This window comes from Bolinopsis microptera, chromosome 5 (genome assembly GCF_026151205.1).
Source record: "Bolinopsis microptera isolate Bmic1 chromosome 5, MBARI_Bmic_1.0, whole genome shotgun sequence".
In the NCBI taxonomy this organism is placed as follows: Eukaryota; Metazoa; Ctenophora; class Tentaculata; order Lobata; family Bolinopsidae; genus Bolinopsis; species Bolinopsis microptera.
This window is the reverse complement of record NC_087076.1, coordinates 6,124,723-6,147,582: the sequence shown is the minus strand read 5'-3', so window position 1 is coordinate 6,147,582 and position 22,860 is coordinate 6,124,723. Positions and strand designations below refer to the sequence as shown.

Here is a 22,860-nt window from a genome sequence, read left to right as displayed (position 1 = left end):
AGGCTACAGTACACTGGCAAATCTTAGATCAAAGGTGAAAATGTGTTGCATGTTTTATAGCCGACACCTCACCAACCTGAAGGTCTTAATAAACTGCGCCTACCAGCGTGTTATCTGACAAAATCCCCTTAAAGATTAAGTGTTTTCTAGAAAGTAGTTACAGATATGTTATGGAGGGAGCTATATAATTATAGAGGGAGTTTCAAATTAAAAAGCTTCAAATTCAAAACAACGAGAGGGTCTAAAAGGGTCCCATACGGCCTCATAACTTTAAGAAGGTTTTAATTCTTTAGTAACGGGAGAGGAATAAATGAGGAAGAAGTCATGGGAATTTATTGATGTAATGAGAATCCAATCATTATAGAAAGTTGTGTTAATCCTGTGTAAAACGGTGCCCACCCAAATTTGCAGAATACACTTGATGAGATTATCTTAAGCAAATCTTTCATGAACCGGATAGCAACTAATTTATAATAATTTGCAGTTTTCGTAATTAAATTTATAGCCAATATAAATGAATTAAACTTTTAACTTCATTTATTAATTAAATTTTATCAACCACAGTAGTTACTTGACTCCAACGATTGACATTTAAACATTAGATAACAGAATCTACGAGGCCTTCTTAAACGACCTGCACCCTAGTGTTCCCTTTTCTATTTTTATTTGTTGAAACACAAAACTAACGCTCATGATAGTAGGAGCTGAAAATGTAAAATTTGTTAATTTAACCGAATAGTTTAAAAACAAAATGATAATTCAGACAAACCAAACAAAAGGATTTTCAAAAAACCCAGAACCGCACACTATCTCCTGAACACACATACTTCAACCTGTGGTTGTTGATTGATTGTACTATGACTTCCGTCCAACTCCAAAAAACGTGCCAAGGTGATAAATGGCGTGTCAAACACGTTCACATATATAGATTATAGGTAGGGTTTACAGAACCGCACATGGGGTGTTGAAAGTGTTGAAAGTTCAGCCTGTGCCTTAAAACTTGTATATTGTATAGAAGGTCAGGAAATAAACCCTAACTAAATATAGCTTTGGACATGCTGTCACAGTATAAGCGCCAAGTCAACATTTGAGAACGGCTCAGATCTCTATCAGAAACTCTTTCCAATTTGCACCTGGTTAGATATCAGGATACGACTGCATTTTGTAACTGCCTCGGTTGTTGACCAGTCTCTTTAATGTATCTAGTTTACAGTATACCGTAATAAACTGTGCATCATAACCATATGATTTTAAACATTTTGTTGTGTTATTTTGTATTTTTTAATTAGTTAATTAATAAGTTAATCACCTTGTTCTTTCAGGTTGAGATGAAGGAGATATACACTAGTAACCACATGTGGGAATTGTTCGAGAACTTTCTTGTTGATATTTCCTTGGTAAGATTCTTACAATTAACTGTAAATACATGGGGGGGGGGGGGGGGGGGCAATTAAGTGCACATAGGTTGGGTCTTATACCACCGCCGTGTTTCATATTTGAGACTTGTAACTTTGCAGATGGTATACTGTAACTACTCATTCGAGCATTCCGTCGCCAAAATTTGAAAATCCGATTTTTAGGGGCCACGCCCAATCAACATTGATTTGCGTATACTCGTGTTTCTGAACATGTTAGAAACTCCATTGTAACATATTGCTATTAAAGGTCATGAAATCAGGATTATTATTATGATCTGAAAAAAAATCGGACAAAACTGATGTAAAATGACGAAGTTATCAAGTAATTTGTTTATCTCGTTAGCAAGATTGATTGGGTAATCAATATTCAATGGTCATCTGAGATCTCCCCCCCCCCCCCCCTCCCCCCCCCCCCCCCCCCCCCCCCCCCCCCCTGTATTATCCACACGATTATCATGATATTATACGTCCTAGCACGTTTTAGTACACATTTTTTCACTATAACCAAATCAAAACTGCTGACTCCAAAATTAGACAAAACTGGCGTTTATCCAGCTTGTTCTAATTTGATAATAAATGTAACCAAAATTAAAATTCCATCCAAGTGTGAAAGTAGCGCGTGTAATAAATTAACCATTAATTGTCCATTAAATTTGCTATTGACCAATTTATTAAAGTAGAACAAAGGAACTTGCCTCTCGATGTACTTGGTAGTAATCGCTAATCAGTTGTATATGACTGGTGATTAGTGATTTGCAAGATTACATAATTATGTCTCTGAATACCACCAATCACCATGCTGGCATGCTAGTTCAATAACGTTATTTAAAGTCTAGGAATTGATTTAAAGTGTTCTCGCCAGTTTGCGGCCACCAGAAGCATTGTTTCCAAAATGTCGTCATGAAATGTTAACATTTGCTTGTAAGCTCAACTTTGTTAAATCTATTGGCACGCTTGAAATACGCTCATATTTGTTTCTCTTCGAAGAAGTACGATAGAGAATTTTAATTTTTAGTCTAAAAAAGTTTCTAAGATTTACCGCTCATCGGCAATGTCTACCAAAAGTACATTAGAAAGCACGAGCTAATATTCTATCGACTTTTTCCACTATATGCGGTAAACGAACTTCCATCGAAAATCTATTCATCCGTTGTGCAAATTCCTTTACATCTTACCATATCTTTCTGAACGTACACAAAGATACACGGTGACACTTGTCAGGTGTGAACAACTAGCTAGAGGATGAAACGTAGGGCTACTGACTTCTTCCACCCATCACTTCATGAACTATGCAATCCTTTATTCTAGTCGCTAAAAGCGAAAAATGTAACTATACTAAAAACGATGACATTAATTGGTTTCTGCGATAATTTGTTTCTATAGATAGAGCAGGAATCCTCCTGTTAATTCATTGATAGAACTTCTTGTATATAAGTTCAGCAGTGCTTTTTAAAAGAAGTTCTGCTGAAAGTAACTTTGGACATTTGATATGAGTCAAACGAATCAAACATATCTCATTTTAAAATCCAAAATCTAACTCTCACAAAGCATAACTTTATGATAACTTTAAAATTTTGCTGTCAAAGTTTTACAAAGTGATTCAAATATTACCCGCACATAGCTTAAATTGAACTCAAAACTGTTTAATGAGTGGGAACTGGGATTTCTACTACACTTATAATTTCACGAAATTTGAATTTTAGCTCTATAGGTACATGTTCGGCTTTTCAAAGTCCGATAAAAATCAACATTCCTGTCATGGCTTGAGACGAATGGTGGTATTTTTCTTGGGAATAGTTATACTTCCACTGGTCATCCATGTAAAAAATAGTCAACAAACCCTGGCATCACAAGATAACGACTCAAAGTTTTAGCTTTTGTGGAAAATCGGGCCGTAATTCCAGGCTGAGGTTAAGGTTGGAAAAAAGAAGTAGTGCGATTGCAAAATAATACGATTCATTGCAATAAATTAGCAAAATATTGTAGTCAATCAGGAACTGCTATGATCAAAGGAAAATTTTGAAACCATTGGTGCACCAAATTGAAATATATATTTATAAAATTTGTATTTCTGATTATTTTCCAAATTTATAATTATTCCTGAAATAAGATAATTCTTGTCGTTGTTATCACCGTTTTTTATGCCAAATTCCTAAATATTAAAACTATAGAATTATCATTGTAACTGATTCCTTGTTCGGTATTTGCTCTTATAATTTGGATACATAATTTGGATACATAATTGATAGCTTTTCTTGATATTGCTCTATAATTACATTTATATCTCTCCCGGCCATTGGTTCCGAGATTTGGTTGATCTTTGTTTTCTTGGGCGCCCTCCTTGAAGTCTTGTTGTTGTACATACATCTCCTGATTTATCCTGTATTTACCTGTTTATTTCATTTTCTGGCGTGAGCTGTCCGCCATGCTACGGTACGAGAAACAGCGGCAGTGCAAGATCCGGTTCTAAGAGATTTTTATGGTCGCGAAGAATCTCGCCAGGCTACACTGCGTCGGTGGGAGAACTATTTAGGTTCATGACATCTAACGCCCGCCCAATCATGGCAGCCCCATGACAATAGGTTGATGTCCGACCCGTTGTCCTTGGCCTATCTCGAGTCGTTGGGTCTAGGCGGAAACGCCGAAAGGGATGATGTTACCTTCTTGACTTAAACGTAATGGTAAATTTTTCTCAAAATCCTTGAATAAATGGGTAACCCCTAGTAATGTCTTTTCTAGCACTTTTAGATGTTGCAATGGTAGAGGTTGTCTCACTTGCAACAGTTTTAATCCTGTTAATACATTTAGGAGCAGTACTTTTAATAATGATTTTATCTTTGGACATACAAATTTTATATTTAATTGTAAAACTAATAATGTTATTTATGTTATTACCTGTTCTACCTGTAAAAAACAATATGTTGGAGAAACAACTCAACCACTTCATAAAAGAGTCAATGGCCACAGAAATTGTGTCAAAGCCAAATCATCCACATTTTTATATGAACATTTTAATATTCCTGGTCACGTCTTCTCAGATGCTTCCATACAGATTGTAGATTATGTTGATTCTGACATGTCCACCGATGTCAAAAATGATTTACTTCTCCTGGAGGATTACTGGATAGAGAAGCTTGGGACAGCATTCCCTCTTGGTCTTAATGACAAGAAGAAAGGAACGGGCAACATCTCCCAAGATCGGGTTATGAATTATTTTAGTGGACAGATTGCTCGATACAAACGTGGCAGAGGGAATGGAAAGAAGAAAGTTCAGCCTAAGAAGTCTCTGGATACCATAGAGTCTGATATTAACAGGCTGAAAGATAACATCTCTTCAGAACATTCCATATACAAAACATTAAAATGTTATAGCTTATCAGATTTAGACACTCTCTACTCTTTGAGTCAAAATAATTCAGGATTGATTTACAACGTATGTTCCTCTTTCTGTTCAACATTTTCCCCCAAATACCATCAGAACAAATCTGAATCCAGTAATAGAGAATTTATAATTGTTCCATTTAATTGCAAATTCATTGATAATCTTAACCTAAAATCTATTTTCTCTGACACTTCAGTCATTGATTTGCTTCCCATTTTGATTCAGTCTTTTACACCATTACAGATTTATTATGAGTATAATGATCCTATAAGTCTTTCTATTTGTAACTATGCTTCATTCTTAAAGAAACTTTCTATTTCTGATATTAAATCTATTTTAGGTAGTCCATGCGATTGTCACTCCTCCCCTTTCAATTATCCTCCTCATGGACATGTAGTTACTGGTAATTTAGATATTGTTGATAATGTTGAACTTAGGGAAGTACTTTCCTACGGTTGTAAATACAGAATTCCCACATTTAAATCTCCAGATGAGATATATATGTCAGTTACCGAAGCTGTCGATAAATTTATAAAATCAAAAAGTAGAAAGTACTGTCAAAAAGAAGTAAAGTTCAGCGATTGGAAGGAAAAAGTGTTATCAATAGTTTCCAATCGTATTGAATATTACAAGAAAAACTTTCCTGAAACATTTGAAATAAAAGAAAACACACTGGAAAAAGATGATGTTAAAAGAAGTCTTAAAATGCTGAAAAGTAAATACATTATTTGTAGTATCGACAAAGCTTCTGGTAATTTTTCATTTATTTGTAAAAAGTTTTATGTAAAAACTCTTGTCAATGAAATGGGTTTTGATCCTAATACTCTAGAATGTATAGGTAATGATACATATAAACCCTGTAGCGAAGACGAGACTCATTATGTCAATAAAATATCTGAGAGTCTAAAGGAGAGATTTAATGTACAAGTTGAAGATAAAAACTTGCGACTAGCACGCATCTTCTGGAACCCTAAGCTTCATAAGAACCCTTACAAGGCGAGGTTCATTGCAGGTGCCCGTTTTTGCGTTACGAAACAACTTAACGTCCAAGTTAACTGTTGTCTGAAACTTTTGAGGAAATACTTCAAGAAATACTGCGAGGCAATCTACAACAACAGCGGTATAAACATGTTTTGGAGCATAGATTCCTCAAGTGAATTCCTTGAAGCTATCAAAAATAGCGATGTTTATAATATACAAGTATATGATTTTACTACTCTTTATACCAGATTAGACTTGATTGAAGTAGAGAATATGATTAATGAAGTTGTTGATTTAATATTTTCAGACCGTAATAGATATATTTGTATTTCTAAAAGAGACAGTAATACATGTTTCTTTTCCAATAAAACCTATGATTGTCATGCCTGCTTTAGTCAAGATGACCTAAAAGAGGCTGTTAAATTTATTATTTATAACACTTATGTCGTCTTCGGTGGGATTGTATTCATACAAACCAAGGGTATTCCTATGGGTGGAAATTCAAGTTCCCCTATAGCTGATCTCACTGTTGGCAAAAAGGAATTTAATTATATGAAACGTTTACTTCAGGAAAAGAAAATGGGATTAGCAAAGATATTATCCAATAATAAACGATATGTTGACGATTTATCTATTATTAACTACCTTTACTTTCATAAATTGATTAAAGAAATTTATCCTAATTCATTGGAGATGGAGCGAGCTGGTTCCAATAATAAAATCATTAACTACCTTGATTTAAATATTAATATTTCCACAGAAGGACTAGAAATATCAGTGTATAACAAAACTGATGATTTTAATTTTCATGTTGTATCCCTTACATTTCCTCACAGTAACATCCCAACCGAGGTTGGCTACAACGTTTTTTCAAGTCAAGTTCTTAGATATGGTAATGTTTGCACTAGATTGGATATCTTTACCTCCCATCTTCACAAAATATTCAAAATTCTAATTGATAGAGGATATAGCCGTGATAGACTGATTAAAGGCATTAAACGTTGTCTGAGGAAATATGATAACGTTTTCAGGAAGTTCGGTATTCTAGATGACCGTAACATTATTAAAGAACTCCCCTGATATCTTTTGATTTATTGAAACACGGGTACTAACTCTGCTAAACTGAACAAATTCTGAAACTTAGGTGAATAAGTGTACAACGTGCTAAACCGAAGTTCAGACTGACCAGTGAAAATGGGCGAGCGTACCAAGTGTCATTTTAATTAGAAGTTTTAGTCAGGGATTTATTATTGAAGCTTGTAATTACAATATCTAATGCTCCTATAAATACTTTAATTAATTGTTTGTCCCGTTATTCTTTTTCCTTCCTCTTTTCCTTGTCATCCCCTTATGTTTTAAGATTCTTGCTATAAATGGCTACAGCTAACACTATTAATGCTAAGTACCAAACAACAAGTGGGAGGTGGATCGTTGGTACCATTAAATCGATTTAACACCGCAATTCCAGTCGCAAGCCTGGGACCACTACTAGCATAGTCACAACATCTACAAAGCTGCCATATAGCCTGACTGACAATTTTCTCGACTGACTGACAATGTTTCTTCTTTTTCCCCATTTAGAATACAAAGATTAGTACATTTTAGCTTATGATTAATATTATATTTTTACCTATAGTTTACTTAGACTCTGTTATCTGTGAGATCTACCCTCTGAATCCACAGAGTGTTATCACAGAAACATTTAGTCCCCGGAAGAGATATAGTGTACCGGTGTATGAGTGGCAGTTAGGACAACTTAAAATCAAGTAAAAACCACAAGGTTAATTAACACTAACTCGACAGCAACGCAGAGGTCAAACCAACACTCTCTTGGTGAAGATAGTTCATAAAAGTAGTACATAACAAGAATATTTGGAACTAATTTAGTGCATAACAAGGATATTTGGAACTAATGTAGTACATAACAAGGATATTTGGAACTAAAGTAGTACATAACAAGGATATTTGGAACTAAAGTAGTACATAACAAGGATATTTGGAACTAAAGTAGTACATAACAAGGATATTTGGAACTAATGTAGTACATAACAAGGATATTTGGAACTAATGTAGTACATAACAAGGATATTTGGAACTAAAGTAGTACATAACAAGGATATTTGGAACTAATGTAGTACATAACAAGGATATTTGGAACTAATGTAGTACATAACAAGGATATTTGGAACTAATGTAGTACATAACAAGGATATTTGGAACTAAATTAGTACATAACAAGGATATTTGGAACTAATGTAGTACATAACAAGGATATTTGGAACTAAAGTAGTACATAACAAGGATATTTGGAACTAAAGTAGTACATAACAAGGATATTTGGAACTAATGTAGTACATAACAAGGATATTTGGAACTAATGCAGTACATAACAAGGATATTTGGAACTAATGTAGTACATAACAAGGATATTTGGAACTAATGTAGTTAGCTGAAGTCGGGTGGTGGGGAGGGTTGATGATTTTACACTTTTGTACCTGTTGAAGTCTTATAAGACCAGAAGTTAGCGTGAGTTATGATATACCTTCCAGGTTGGCTAATAACGTATAATAAGCTGACAAAAACCAAAAGGTTTCGGCTGCAAATTGTTAATTAAATCGTGAATTTTATCTACATATAGCTACTTAATAACTGCTTTTGTGTCATAAATTATATAGTATGTCGGATTCTTTCACTTGTTAGACTTATTTAATTTAGCGAATAACGAATCAGTAAAAATGCTTGGCACTTAGGCAGACGGCTAATTGATCTAAGTGGATATTATTTCAATGAAGGATATGAGATTTTTCATCCACACCTCTTTTTTACTCGCCATACTTTGAATAATACTGTTAATTCGATTACATTTCTAACTTTTTGGAAAAATCAGGAACGTCGCAAACTATCTGAAGCATCTAAACATCAGAAAGTTTAGGACATACTGTTATCCATCATTAATATTTCGCAAACTATCTGAAGCATCTAAAGATCAGAAAGTTTAGGACATACTGTTATCCATCATTAATATTTCACAATTTTACCCCTCCAGTAAAGTGCTAAAGTAACACCACTAAGGTGGTGAAACAACACCGATGCTAAAACTGAAAACCTATTTCCCTCCAGGTAGCCAACAACGGCCGCCCTACCTCTAGACACGAAATAGTTCTAGAACAGTACGTGACCATCCCTGTCATGCAGATTATAACTTCCTTCTTTTCCTCCCCATTCTCGGACAGTTCCACCAGCAATGTAAGTGCGGGAATCCTCATTATATGCAGTCTGCTTTTACTCCTAGCTTTCAACCTCATTTTATGACCCAATTTTTTCATGACATGGCCTCTGAATTTATTCAAGACTCCAATAACTTTGTTATAAGTGCTCTTACTCTAACTCTTAACATTAATTACTAATACAATTAATTCCATCGTGGCACCCTTTTTGTTGCTCACGTGCAGTCACACGATAGAGCTTTAAGTTTGATCCACATTTCTTAGAATTACAATAATTAATCAATATCCTGCAGGCACGTCAGCCCATGTTCATGAGGTTGTTAAAAGGAGCATTCCAGCTGAGCAGATGTGATTGGTTGTCCGGGGAACAGAAGTTCCACGTGGAGAACTGCATCAAGACTCTCTCTGAAATAGGTTCGTTTATTTGCGATTTGTCGGAGGGTTTTGACTTTTGAGACTTTGTATGCAAAAACCAGGGCCACATATTTCCTCCAACAAATATCCTAAACCCTGTTAGATGTCCCCTTAACATGTCCACTTTCAGCAAACGAGAGGAAGATTGTGATAACAGCAGATCTGAACGCGCAAATGAGTTCCTTGTTGAACCGGTCTATCCTTGGTAACCGTATAGGAAACAAGTGGATGGATAGAGTGAGGAGTAGGCGACCCTCTGGGCTCGGAGGAAGTAGAGACTATCGGACCATCATTGAGGGTCTTCAGGTACTGATAATGAACACGTTATTGTTAAAACCTGGATATTCAATAATTTGGTTTCCCTCCCAGCAGCGTTTCTCTCTTAACCAAATAGAATTTTCTCCTTTTCTAGAGCAGTTCATTTTATACTCTCCATAAAGTGCTTACTGAATATCATTCTTATACATAGCTTTAGACAACTTTATTCAGCAATAATTACGATATAACCTAAAACATTTCAGAATAACAAGTATTGTGAATTCAATATTAAAGTAATTATTTCGTTTGTATTCTTGTATCCTTGCATATACGTCCGTGTAAATGGTGTAAAATATTGCTGGACATTTTATGAACACAATATTCACAGAAATAATAGCCCTAGAGAAGGTTGGATCCTCATTGTTACATCTTTAAACTTGGAATTTCGGCCATTTTGAAGTCCAAATAAAAGTTTAATGAAAAAAGCTATCAAGCCATAGGAACATCTGTCCATAAATTTCTTGATAGCTACTGTGGCATTCGCAATTTATAAGTTTTGCAATTTATAAGTCTCTTCAGAAAAATATAACTATGGAATTCCAGAACATTTTCCTGATAATATGTAAATGGTTAACCTTTTAACGCCCTTGCCTTTGCGGTACCTTTTGATAAGCCTACAGTTTCGTTTTCCACGGAAAATAGTTCCACAACACAATTATTAACCAACTAAACTGTTTCAGGACATAGTGAGTTTGTTTGAGGAGGAGATGAGGCCGCAAGTTGAGGCTGAGAAGAGTGTCCTGGTGGATGTGATGCACCGTCCTGACCGCCTTTTCCCGGAGGACAGTGAGAGTCGGGTAATTTGATATTCCAATCTCACATCTATACTAAATGTAGACAAGAGTTACTTTGGCTCGCAAAAAAGCTTTAATAAAATCATGAATATAGTGTAGATAGTTACAGTTCGATCTCATACTCTAAGTGTAAAACAGCTCAGAGAGCGTTAGAGTCACCCACTCTAAAACTGATCACATGACAGGTACAGTGTTCTGGAGGAGGTTTTGTAAGCAAGCTGATCAACCACTGCGAGAAGATGTTGGAGAATATAGACGAGGGACTCATCATTAGACTCCTCAACACCATCCGGTGTATGATGAAAACCAACCTCCAGTTTACTCCCGACGTAAGATTATCAGCAGATTTATGAAATTTAAGAAATATTTATGTGCATATTTTTCTCTACATTATCATCAGTTGCTGATGCCCGTATTTTATTTTTTTCTTCAACTAGCATTTATAAGCTGATTCAGTTAAAATAAATGCTATTATGTAAATTAATTTCAGGCATTAGCTTTACGTATGAGGCTGCTTCAGCGTTACTATGGAGACAGCGTAGTCGAGAGCACTAACGGTGCTATCGGTGAACACGGAAATGATGACGAAGGTAATTTCCGGGTGATTTCCGTGCAAATCATAATAATTTTCCGATTATATGACATGGTTTATTTAATTAGGTTGGATTTATGTAATGTTTATAACAAATCCCGACAATTTAATTGTAACCCTATCTGATGTTTGTTTGATCATTATTTACCCCCCCGGCCCCTGTGGAAGACCCCCCAGGCCCCTGTGGAGAACCCCCCCCCCCCCCCCCCCCCCCCGGCCCCTGTGGAGGACCCCTAAAACTCCGTATCCAGGTGAGCAGGAGGACGAGGAGGAGGACTGGTGCACCAAGATAAAGCAAAGCAACACAGTCAGCGTGGCTAGGGACGACCTCACCTTGTTCCAGGTACGTACTGCAGGAACGTTCTGCAATTTACCTGAGATGTTGGAAATAGTTCCCTGGTATCCTTCTGCCAATATCACCAGTGAATAAAAGCGAAATATCTCGGTGGAGATAATAAGAATTGGACGAATAAGCCCCACATCTCAATATTTATGTATTTATTCTGATGAGGCTGGGTTTGTGACTATAATTAGTTGAGTTCTCAACTAAAACCCTGACAGGTGCAATGTTTGTTGGACAGCGCCGGAGCAACAGAGCTGTTTATAAAGCTAGTAATATCAGCGTCCAGTCCGGCCGTCTTTCACGAGAGTTTACAACTGGGTATATCACTACTCGAGGGAGGCAACCCACTCATCCAGGTTGGTGCAATTATCCCTCATTTGATCATTACGATATTTCGCATTTACAGTTAGAATAATCTACATTTTGAACTGATGGAATGTGTCTACTGTCTAATTAATAATAATTTTTTTTCACCCAGCGATCATTCGAAGCTTGTTTAACTGATGTACGTTAAGTTAGCAATTCCTTCTTTCAGCAAAATAGGGCGTGAGCGCCGGTCAACAGCCTCTTTTCATCGGCTAGCTATATACCTATAGCTATAACACTAAATATGTCACTCATCTGAAAAAGCGCTATATACCTATAGCTATTTAAACACTAAATATGTCACTCATCTGAAAAAACGCTATATCATTGGCAAACTCACCCGTTAGCTTGGCGGCTAAATCGGCTAATAGTCTTTATCTTTCTGCCATTGCCAATTATAATGCCAATTATAATGCCAATTATAATGCCAATTATAATGCCAATTATAATGCCAATTATAATGCCAATTATAATGCCAATTATAATGCTAAGTATAATGAGTATGATGATACTTGATCGATATAATTTAGACCCTAGACACTACGAACAACTGTTCGTAAAACTTTATTATCTAGCCCTTTCTGGGTCTTCAATCAAGGAAAAAGTTGTAAATCCTAATTTAGTAGGATAATTATGAGTTTTCTGACTTATTGAACCTACTTACTTTAGGTTACTTTACAACCTTGCTGCTAAAATGTGTCCCATTCTTACCTTTATCCTAACACTCTTCTGACAATCTTCCATTCAGCGGTCCTTCCACGAACGTTTCGTAAACCAAAACTCGGAGCAGTTCTTTTACACGATCTTCACAAAGATGGAAAAAGCAATCGCGGAGATCAAGAGTTGTCACGCAGTGGCAACTACAGATGTAACCGGGCAGGGCAACAACAAAGCCAGGGTGGATGACATGCAGGTAAGCAGCTGTTTATAACCGGTTGGCGGCCGTTGTTTTGCCGTTGCAACCGTTATTTGTAACTGTTTTGTTTAATTCTTAAGATTTCGCCTGTGTAAACACGTGTTGGCCGTCGGAATCACGCCACACACGAAGCGAGAGCCTTCTTCGTCACTTTTTGATTAAAAATCTTCGACACTTCGATATCATTTTTCTATTCTTTATCATTTATCATTTATATCTTATTACTCTATGCTAGATTGACTTCTGCAAATTCATTACTTTGTCTCACGTTATTTATTATATTATAATCCTAAGAAATATCATTGGAATGGCCCCCTTTGCTCACGGAAAGACAGACATGAAAAACTCTTTGTGGCGTTAACAGCTTTAGAACTTAAATCTTTCGCTAAAATTTCCCAAAATTTAGAAAAAAACTTGTTATAAAATAGTAGTTACAACTGCAGATAAAAAGTCTTGATTGTTTAACAATTAATTAATATAATTTTAGTTATATTAAGCTTAAGTGTTCTTAAACTGAAGTTATTTCAGATTTTAATTATGCATACTTGAGTTTTGTTCAAAATAAACTATAGAGCGTGAGTTAATTAAGTAATTAAGCTGAAGTAAGAAAAGTAGAAACCAATATAAACACCTGTAGGAAGGTGTAGGGAGTATCCCTGCTCAACTACATGGAACTGACGACGACAACAGGGTTCCTTATGATCAGGTCAACTCGCAGCTCTCTCCATACAATATTAAAACAAACAAATCACCCGCAATATTCTTCAATTCTCTGGAAAATTCTCAATCTTTTTGGGAGAGGATTTTTCTGAAAATTCTGGAATGCTCTCCGCTACCTTGATTGAACTGCGCATCCTGCATCGGATCTGCAGCTGACGGATTTTAAGGATAATTATTTCTCGCTTATTCGACCTGATTCTTACGCAGAATCGCTTAAAACAGGATCTTTTGTGACAATAAAGCTACGCAAGGCATTCAATTTAGCTCACGCTTTTACAAATTTGACATCAGTTCGGCTATAGTTGGGGATGTAGAACACTAAAGTTTTGACACAGAAAGAAGTCAAAGCAATTGTGATCGTGCTTCGGTTCCCCTACCATAGCCAAGTCTTTAGCGACTAGCGACCGAACAAGCTGCAAAAGGAATGCGGGTATAAGCTGCACATTGCACAAAGGAATGAGGATGTTATAGGCTTACAAATAACTTTATTAAATCTCTTAATTCCTATTAAGCTGTCTTCATTCGATTCGCATGATTCTGTTGATCGCAGGTACATTTCTAGCTTCTATAGTGGGATTTCTCATCACGTATAATCTTCAATCTTGCCTGCAGTTTGATCCTCGACTTTTTAATTATCTGGGATATTTATACCGGGATATTCATTTAAACTATGTATAATATTTGCTGCACAAACATACCAGGTCCATATACCAGCAACTTAACACGGTTTCTCTTCACCAGGATGCCCTATCTCAAGCTGCCAGTGCCAGTAAAGCTGCCATGGCTGCCCTCAGGAAACCAGAAGATGACGACCCTCAGTATAAAGAGATTGGACTTGATGGAGTGGGTGCGGAGGTGGGTTCAACTTGGGAATACTCATTCATAAGAGCATCCCTATATTTTACGTTATGAATTTTGTATTTTTACATTTTTTGACAGAAAGACTATTTTCGTTTTTCTGTTAACAATCTGGCCACACTCCAGGTGATGGAAATGACACACGTCTTGAGGTTCCTGCAGCTTCTCTGTGAGAATCATAACCTTCAACTCCAGAACTATCTTCGTAAACAGGTTAACTACTTTTCACGTTAACTGATTCCACTTTCTGTGTGAAGTTGTGAAAATCAAAACGTCCTCCTCTATAATCATATCCGCTGAAATGTACCATATATTGTTTACTTTCACTTCCACTTCCACTTTCACTATACCACCATAACCCCAGGACAACAACAATTACTTTCACTTTCGCTATGCCAACAGAAGCCCAGGACAACAACAACTACTTTCACTTTCACTATGCCAACATAACCCCAGGACAACAACAATTACTTTCACTTTCACTATGCCAACAGAAGCCCAGGACAACAACAACTACTTTGACTTTCACTATGCCAACATAAGCCCAGGAAAACAACAACTACTTTCACTTTCACTATAACAACATAACCCCAGGAAAACAACAACTACTTTCACTTTCACTATAACAACATAACCCCAGGAAAACAACAACTACTTTCACTTTCACTATAACAACATAACCCCAGGAAAACAACAACTACTTTCACTTTCACTATGCCAACATAACCCCAGGAAAACAACAACTACTTTCACTTTCACTATAACAACATAACCCCAGGAAAACAACAACTACTTTCACTTTCACTACAACAACATAACCCCAGGAAAACAACAACTACTTTCACTTTCACTATAACAACATAACCCCAGGAAAACAACAACTACTTTCACTTTCACTATGCCAACAGAAGCCCAGGACAACAACAACTACTTTCACTTTCACTATGCCAACAGAAGCCCAGGACAACAACAACTACTTTCACTTTCACTATGCCAACATAAGCCCAGGAAAACAACAACTACTTTCACTTTCACTATAACAACATAACCCCAGGACAACAAAAACTCGTACAACCTGGTAAACGAGACTCTGGAGCTGATAGATGCGTTATGTGGTGGAACAACAGGAGGTCTGGGCCTGCTGGGACTCTATATCAACGAGGGTAACTTCGAGCTAGTCGACCAGTGTCTCTGTACTCTCACTGAGTTCTGCCAGGGTCCTTGCCCCGAAAATCAGGTGAATTATCGTGCCATTACCTATCTTAATTTAATCATAGAACTCATAGCACTATTTGAATGTCTACTAATTAAAAGTTAATTGTTCATTCATAGAATCCCATTGATCAACGTACAGTATTTGTTTCTCTTCACTTTTTTCTGTTGGGTGCTCCAGGTAACAACATAGCAATTAATCATGTTCCTTATACCACAACTGCTTGATCAGATCAAGTTTTTAGTTTTACTCAATATTTTTCAATGACGAAATTCATCTTTTCTCAGACCGCCATCGCATATCAAGAAAGCAACGGAATAGACATCATAGTAGCCATAGTGCTGAACGACATCAACCCACTAGCCAAAAGACGAATGTCACTTGTCCTCCAACTAAAAAACGACGCCGCCAAACTCCTCCTCTCCATCATGGAGAGCAGGCAGGACTCCGACATGGCTGAGCGAATCATGCAGAATATCCAGCCGTCCTACCTTGTGAACGCCATCAGACAGGCTTACAATACTGGTGAGGCTGATGAGGTTCAGGGTGGTGAGTCTCGTGGCACTATGTGTTCAAAGCATTCTGTGTGTAGCGTCCCAGTACCATTACGAGACGCCCTGTTTTTATCTTTTTTAATTTTACGGCTGGCTGATGTTTTCTGAGATAATTTATTATGTTATTATCAATGTTTTTAAGATTTGTTAAGTTTAGTACGTGGTAATTAATTTTAACTAGTTCTTTCTTCCGGGCAGAATCTTTTGTTTTGTTTTTGTTCCTTCTTTCATCAATACAAAACGCCCATTTTCAACGCTAGCTAGCTGATTTTTTGTTGCATAACACGTAATAAAGATAAAAACATTCATCATGATATTTATCATTAACATGTTTATTTACTACATGTACACTAATTAGATTCTGAGACTATTCTTTATTCATAGCGTACTAATCAGTGTAGGATTCTCCATTTCCAGAACTTTCTATTGACTTACTAAGTATTGACGTGTAAACTAACAGGGAGTAGTGCTGAGGATATCGACCCGTTGGATGCGGAGGAAGAGATCGGTGACGATGAGGCCACCCCTCATGAAGTTGGACACAACATCTATATCCTCGCTTATCAGGTCCCTTACCCACTTTCACTTTCACTTTCACATATTCTGCATCCTCGCTTTAAATCAGGTCCCTTACCCACTTTCACTTTCACTTTCACATATTCTGCATCCTCGCTTATCAGGTCCCTTACCCACTTTCACTTTCAATGACGCTTTATATTCACTTATTTCTTTCGATTATTAAGTTAACTTGAAAAAGATTTTGGCTCGAAACAAAGTCGGGATCACGATAAGCATCTCAAGTCATACTGTAAATATTCATCAAAAAGTTGCGTGGTAGTTGACATTGTCTCTAACTTTCAGCTATCAGAGTATAACAAGGAGCTGGCTCACTTGTTGTGTAGAGGATTTATTAACGAAGCTAGCAGACTCTCAGACCCTGCTCTCGATTACTATTCCAAACGAACTGCTCAGATTGAGGTTAGTTTTCAGGTCCAACAATGGATCAGAATTTATTTCAAATATTTCTGATCCAAAATGATGGGTCAGAAGAGGATACCGTATCACCGCCGACCTAAGGGTAACTGAACCCCACAAAAATTTTTATACATCACTTTCACTTTCAGGTTGTACGATACGACAGATCACTGGAAAGGATCGTGTTCCAGGTTCCGCCCATCTGTAATTACCTGACTAAAACCAGTAAACTGAAGGTCCTCTACACAGCTGAGCGAGATGAACAGGGCAGCAAGGTCACTGACTTCTTCTCCCGTACTGATGACCTCTTTAACGAGATGATCTGGCAGAAGAAACTCCGAGGTTTGTGTTTTGGAGACTGGTTCTAGTTTGCTAATGAAATATTTCTAATTATCCGATAATTATGATATATAAGAGCATTTCATCTAGAAGTTAATCAAATTCTTCATATTATTATTTTAAATATTTTACATTATTCACATAATATAACATTTCAGATAACCCGCTGTTGTATGCTATCAGTAGGAACATGCCCCTGTGGGCAAACATCGTCTTCTTACTAGCTGTTATCTGTAACTCACTGGTCGCTCTCTTCTACCCATTCCCCATGGTGGAAGGTAAAAACTTGGAGAGTCAAATTATATCAACATTTTCAAATTATATCAACATTTTCATGCATCATGTGTCATTAGATTCAGTGTCACCATTTGTGATGTTAATTATTATTAATTAGCTAATTAGATCACAGCTCCACATATTATGCTCATATTATCTCGTTAACCATTTCCTTAACTTCAGAGGAAATCCCGACCTCAATATCTGTGTTTGTGTGGCTGATGTTAGTGGTGTTAGGTGCTCTGTGTTACCTGACTCCCAACAGCAAGACCATCTCCATGCTCGTCGTGTTCAGTATAGCGCGGCTCAAGATCACCGCCGGGATGAACTTTACTCTTACTTTCCTGGGACTTTGTCAGGTAGGTCCAGGCTGCGGTAAACGGCTCATGCTACAATGTACAATGTACATTGTACGGCACGCACTAGGGTATGTACAATGTACATACCCTAGTGCGTGCCGTCTAGTTAAGGTATTATATTAGTTTTTTAAAACACAATTTTAATGGAAGATTAAATGAAGGAGTAAATTTCAATGTTCTAGAGGCAAACTGATAGAAACATTAACGACTAACAACAACTATTGTTTAATAACTAGTAACTAGTAAATATTACTAGGTGGTTGGTAAAGCCATGTACCTGATCAGTTACCTGGGAAACAGAGGGTTTAAAAGAGAAAACCTGAAGAGAGACGGAGAATTGTTGTACCGTAACGTTTACATGGTGCTCTGTATACTTGGACTTGTTGTTCACAACTTCTTCTACAGTATATTGGTCAGTTTATACTTTCACTTTCACTTTAGTAGATCGTTGATAGAATCAACGATTTTTGCTCATTTGGCTTTGGTTTTGTCTAAAATCGTAATTTACCATAGTACTCGATAAGAAAATAATATAATCACTTGTTGCAGATGTTGGACATTATTATCCGAGAAGAAACGCTGCTGAACGTCATCAGGTCAGTGACAAGGAATGGTAAATCCATCCTGTTGACCACGATACTGGCCCTCATCCTTGTCTACTTGTTCTCTGTTGTTGGCTTCATCTTCCTTCGCGGTCAGTTCAATATCACACTCCCACGTGTTTACTATGTATGTGAGATATTTCTGTCAGATTCGTGATATGTGTATTTAAATCAGAAACAATTTATGTTGTTGACTGTATTTACTATTTATATTTATTTCAGATGACTTTGTGATGGAGGTAGATCCTTCACCAGAAGGAGCCACTCATATCACTAGCTTTATGAACGCCCTCAACTTCGGAAATCCAGCACACCTTGAAATAGCTGAACCATGTAAGCCTAGTATTACGTAATATAACAACTTTTAATTTCCTCTATGATTTTGTCTGGCTGTTTCAAGTTTTGTTTTTTTTGGAGGTGAGAGAAACTTAAAGTTTTCATTCGAGGTTCAAGAAGACCAGACCACATGTGATGACCGGTGTCTGTCCAAAAATAACATAACAAACCCCAGCAACTCTGAGTGGAATGGTGACGGAAGGAATGGAGGAGACATGCGCTGCCTTCTCCGACGAGGAAAAGGCTGCCTTGGCCCTCGACTGTGAGAAACTGTGGGATGCTGTGAAATGTTCTTGTTTGGGACCAGGTCCCCAGGAGGATACCGCAACTATTGCAGTGGTTAGTTAAACTGGCTTATTATCATGTCATCGCATCAGATATTCAGATAAGCTCATTAACTTTTTAATTCATGCGATCATTTTTCATCTCGTGATCGTCTAAAATTAGTACTTTCGATGCTTTCAAGCCGGAAATTTTCGATATCTATGTAATATCAAAAATGGTTTCGCCACTCTTGTCATTATTATTGTTAATCTTTAAAAGAGGGACAAGTGTATATATCCATCACTGAACTTGTTACCTAACCTCACCGTTACAGGAGGAGGAAGGAGGAGGTGAAGACGGAGAGCCGATCATGGTGAGGATGTGCGACACTCTCTTCCTCTGTATCATCACCACCCTGAACCAGGGAGTCAGGAACGGTGGAGGTATTGGTGACGTCTTGAGGAGACCCAACATCTCGGAACTCTTGTCAGTTTATTTATGTTTTAAAAAAATTAAGTTATAATTATTGTTTGTTTGAAACACTGAACATAAATGTGACTGGTGAATAATTGTCCTATCCGGATATTAAATATAAGATTGTTATACGATTAAAGCGAATTTTTCATTAAACGTACAATACCTCAATACTAATACTATAATACATATTACGAAGATTTGATTAATTAATTATCATAAAGTCGCAATTTATCAACTGTCAATTATTTATTTAATAATTATTTCACTAATTATTTCCAGGTTCTTCCCCCGAATCATCTACGATCTACTGTTCTTCTTCGTTGTCATCATTATAGTTTTGAACCTCATTTTTGGTGTTATCATCGACACCTTCGCCGATTTGAGGAGTGAGAAACAGGAAAAAGACGAGATTCTGAGAAACACTTGTTTCATTTGCAGGTATGCTATGGGTTACGCTTTCACAAAGCCTAATAACATGTAATCTTGCTTCCTAGAATGTCTTTGTTTTTCAAAATTAAATACGGCGTATTTCAGACTATTTATGTTGTTTGTAACTCTGCCGCGAAGTTTGAGACTCAAGCCATCTGATACAAATGATTGTGTCAACATTCTGGACGTAGAAATTGAGCTATGTAATTATTTCAGTTTGGAACGTGGTGCTTTCGACAATAAAACAGTCTCCTTTGAAGAGCATTTCCGTATGGAACACAATTTGTGGCACTACCTATACTTTATAGTCCTGATAAAAGTAAAGGATCCGACAGAGTTTACCGGGCCTGAAAGTTATGTGTACGAGATGGTCAAGGTAACTTCGTTATTTGTTTTATTTATACTTTAATAGTTTCTTTCGATTGATTGGTTGCTATTATAAAGGCTACCTAAGAAATCAACATTTGATATAAATGAAGATGAAATAAAATAATTAATTGAATTTTAATCACTAACATCGGAGGTATAACACAATATCTTTATCTATACTCTAAGATTATGCTGTTCTTTTTAGTTTTGCATTTAAAATTTCAAGTAGAACTACATCGAGCCTTGACTGACTATGACCCTGTCTCACCCCAGAATAAAAAACTGGACTGGTTCCCGAGGATGCGAGCAATGTCTCTGTGCTCGGACGAAGCAGAGAACGACCAGAATGAGTTTAGGGACCTCAAGGTCACGTTGGAGAGCACAAAGACCTATGTTGAGTCACTGTCTAAACAGCTCCAGGAACTCAAAGACCAGGTATCTAAGAACTTATTTTATATTCTGTATTTTAGTATCGTGAATAAATAATTTTTAAAAATTTATTCTTTGATTGTTATTAAAATTATGTCGAGTTGGGCAATACCAATAAATTCTCCAACTACGGTATAAATACGTTGTAATTCTACCCTTACCTTTTCCAGATGACGCAACAGCGGAAACAGAAACAGAGGACCTCACTTCTCGGGGGAATAACATCCCAGCAGTCAGTCGGACAGTCCACGTCCAGTACCACGTGACGTCATGATGCGTCTCACGTGTCAGAGCACAGGGCGTGACGTCAAGGATACCTCACAGCATCCGATGCCACGTTTTGTAGCGTTTTAACTAGACTTTAATTAAGGAATTATTCAGGTTGTATATCAAACGGGTAGAGCAAGGTTTGCGGGTATCACAGAATTTAAGCAGCGCAAAACTTTCCGGAAGCTATTAAGGAGATATGTTTACACTCACGGTTTAGGTTTTCAATTTATTTTGGAACTAGAGTTAACGCGATGTTGTTATGAGTAGATTTAGAGAAAATATGGATGATGATGATTATTATATTATTACTTATTATTATCATTATTATTACGAAGTTTTTATGGTATTACTTTTCGATGTATATTTGACTCCGGAACGGTAAGTGGTTAGTAAAGTAGATTATATTTGATATTATTGATATGTTGATTTTAATTTAAACACAATACGTAATATGTAATTGGAAATGTAAAGACGTTTAAGCGTGTGCAATTTTTTTTGAAATGGTTAGTTTTGAAAATCAACGAAATTTACAGTTTAAGAATGCGATATCCATTACCATAACTTTGAGCGATTTTCGATTGTATTTACTTTAGATTTTGAATTTGTGAGATATATTATTTAGTTTAGTCGCGTAAAATTTATTTTTTTACTGTTGAACATGATGCAGCCAACATTTCAACAAAATTGTTTTAATTTGCTAATTTTTATTTTATTTTCGGCAGATTCATTTTAATGGACCTAACACGTTTAAGTACTCTATCTTAACCATTTACATACCTTCCTGTTTAAGTTATCACTCAGTTATACCTTCTGAGTTTATTGTTTGGGGCGGATTTCTCGTGGAACATTAGAGAGTATTTTAGATTTTATCACGTGTTTTTGTTATTTTTACGGGCCTTTACTCTCAGATGGTCACGTGTCTATTGCTGTTTTAGTCTTTTACCTTTATCTTCAACTAGATACATACCTGCGACTTTTGTTTAATAGCGTTTATTGTACTGTTGTTTTATGAGTCATGTGACTTTGAGGATATATATTTAAACGTCGTGAAATTACACAGCTAGTTTGATTTGTCACTTGTCAGCTACCCCAGCAAACCCTACCGGCTGGGGTATATCTCTAAAATGCAAAAGTAAAATAAATAGAACCTTCCGGTTTTCAACAAAATTTCCGACTCGTAAATTTAAATTTAGCTCCTTAGGAGCAAAATTTGGGACAACTTAGATTCTGAATTAAACCGAAAAGTTTGATTTTGGGCTAAATAAAAGATCGCAGCTTTTAAACTTTGCAAAGTAATGTCGTTATCTGCATGACTACTACATACTAGGCTTGTAGCGCGATGCGTTACTGTGCCGCGCCGCGCACTCAATGAGGCTTCACACAGCGAGATCGGCGAGATGCGCTACTGTGCCGCGCCGAGCTGCCATGAATTGATATCGTCAATTAATTACTAAGCTAAATGCAGCATGCGAAAGGTAAACTTGATGAGACGCGCGAGGACAAACGTGCAGACGTGCTGTTAAAAATCGATCACCTCTAGCGAGCCCGGCAGGCGGTAAGGTCAATCAATACATAATATTATATTCATAAATAAATTCAAATTTGAATTTAAACCATATATGCAGCCACAAATTGTTGA

The 22,860-nt window shown here is 36.7% G+C and overlaps 1 protein-coding gene across 1 annotated transcript in view; it reads left to right on the top strand.

Moving 5' to 3' along the window:
- The window catches only part of LOC134815388 (inositol 1,4,5-trisphosphate receptor type 1-like), a 185,585-nt gene extending 163,309 nt beyond the window's left edge, over positions 1-22,276 (top strand). Inside the window, exons 33-61 of the mRNA XM_063823921.1 lie at positions 1,323-1,397; positions 8,902-9,027; positions 9,302-9,422; positions 9,553-9,728; positions 10,421-10,537; positions 10,720-10,863; positions 11,025-11,124; positions 11,378-11,469; positions 11,688-11,825; positions 12,584-12,748; positions 13,389-13,457; positions 14,213-14,326; positions 14,456-14,542; positions 15,384-15,566; positions 15,830-16,091; positions 16,557-16,663; positions 16,958-17,074; positions 17,221-17,413; positions 17,569-17,688; positions 17,870-18,045; positions 18,302-18,457; positions 18,595-18,739; positions 18,870-18,980; positions 19,159-19,322; positions 19,582-19,733; positions 20,004-20,162; positions 20,370-20,529; positions 20,796-20,957; positions 21,122-22,276. Of these exons, the coding sequence (XP_063679991.1) occupies positions 1,323-1,397; positions 8,902-9,027; positions 9,302-9,422; positions 9,553-9,728; positions 10,421-10,537; positions 10,720-10,863; positions 11,025-11,124; positions 11,378-11,469; positions 11,688-11,825; positions 12,584-12,748; positions 13,389-13,457; positions 14,213-14,326; positions 14,456-14,542; positions 15,384-15,566; positions 15,830-16,091; positions 16,557-16,663; positions 16,958-17,074; positions 17,221-17,413; positions 17,569-17,688; positions 17,870-18,045; positions 18,302-18,457; positions 18,595-18,739; positions 18,870-18,980; positions 19,159-19,322; positions 19,582-19,733; positions 20,004-20,162; positions 20,370-20,529; positions 20,796-20,957; positions 21,122-21,217 (3,987 nt within the window). The 3' untranslated portion in view covers positions 21,218-22,276. The remainder of the gene's footprint in view (positions 1-1,322; positions 1,398-8,901; positions 9,028-9,301; positions 9,423-9,552; positions 9,729-10,420; positions 10,538-10,719; positions 10,864-11,024; positions 11,125-11,377; positions 11,470-11,687; positions 11,826-12,583; positions 12,749-13,388; positions 13,458-14,212; positions 14,327-14,455; positions 14,543-15,383; positions 15,567-15,829; positions 16,092-16,556; positions 16,664-16,957; positions 17,075-17,220; positions 17,414-17,568; positions 17,689-17,869; positions 18,046-18,301; positions 18,458-18,594; positions 18,740-18,869; positions 18,981-19,158; positions 19,323-19,581; positions 19,734-20,003; positions 20,163-20,369; positions 20,530-20,795; positions 20,958-21,121) is intronic.
- Positions 22,277-22,860: the final 584 nt, after the last annotated feature.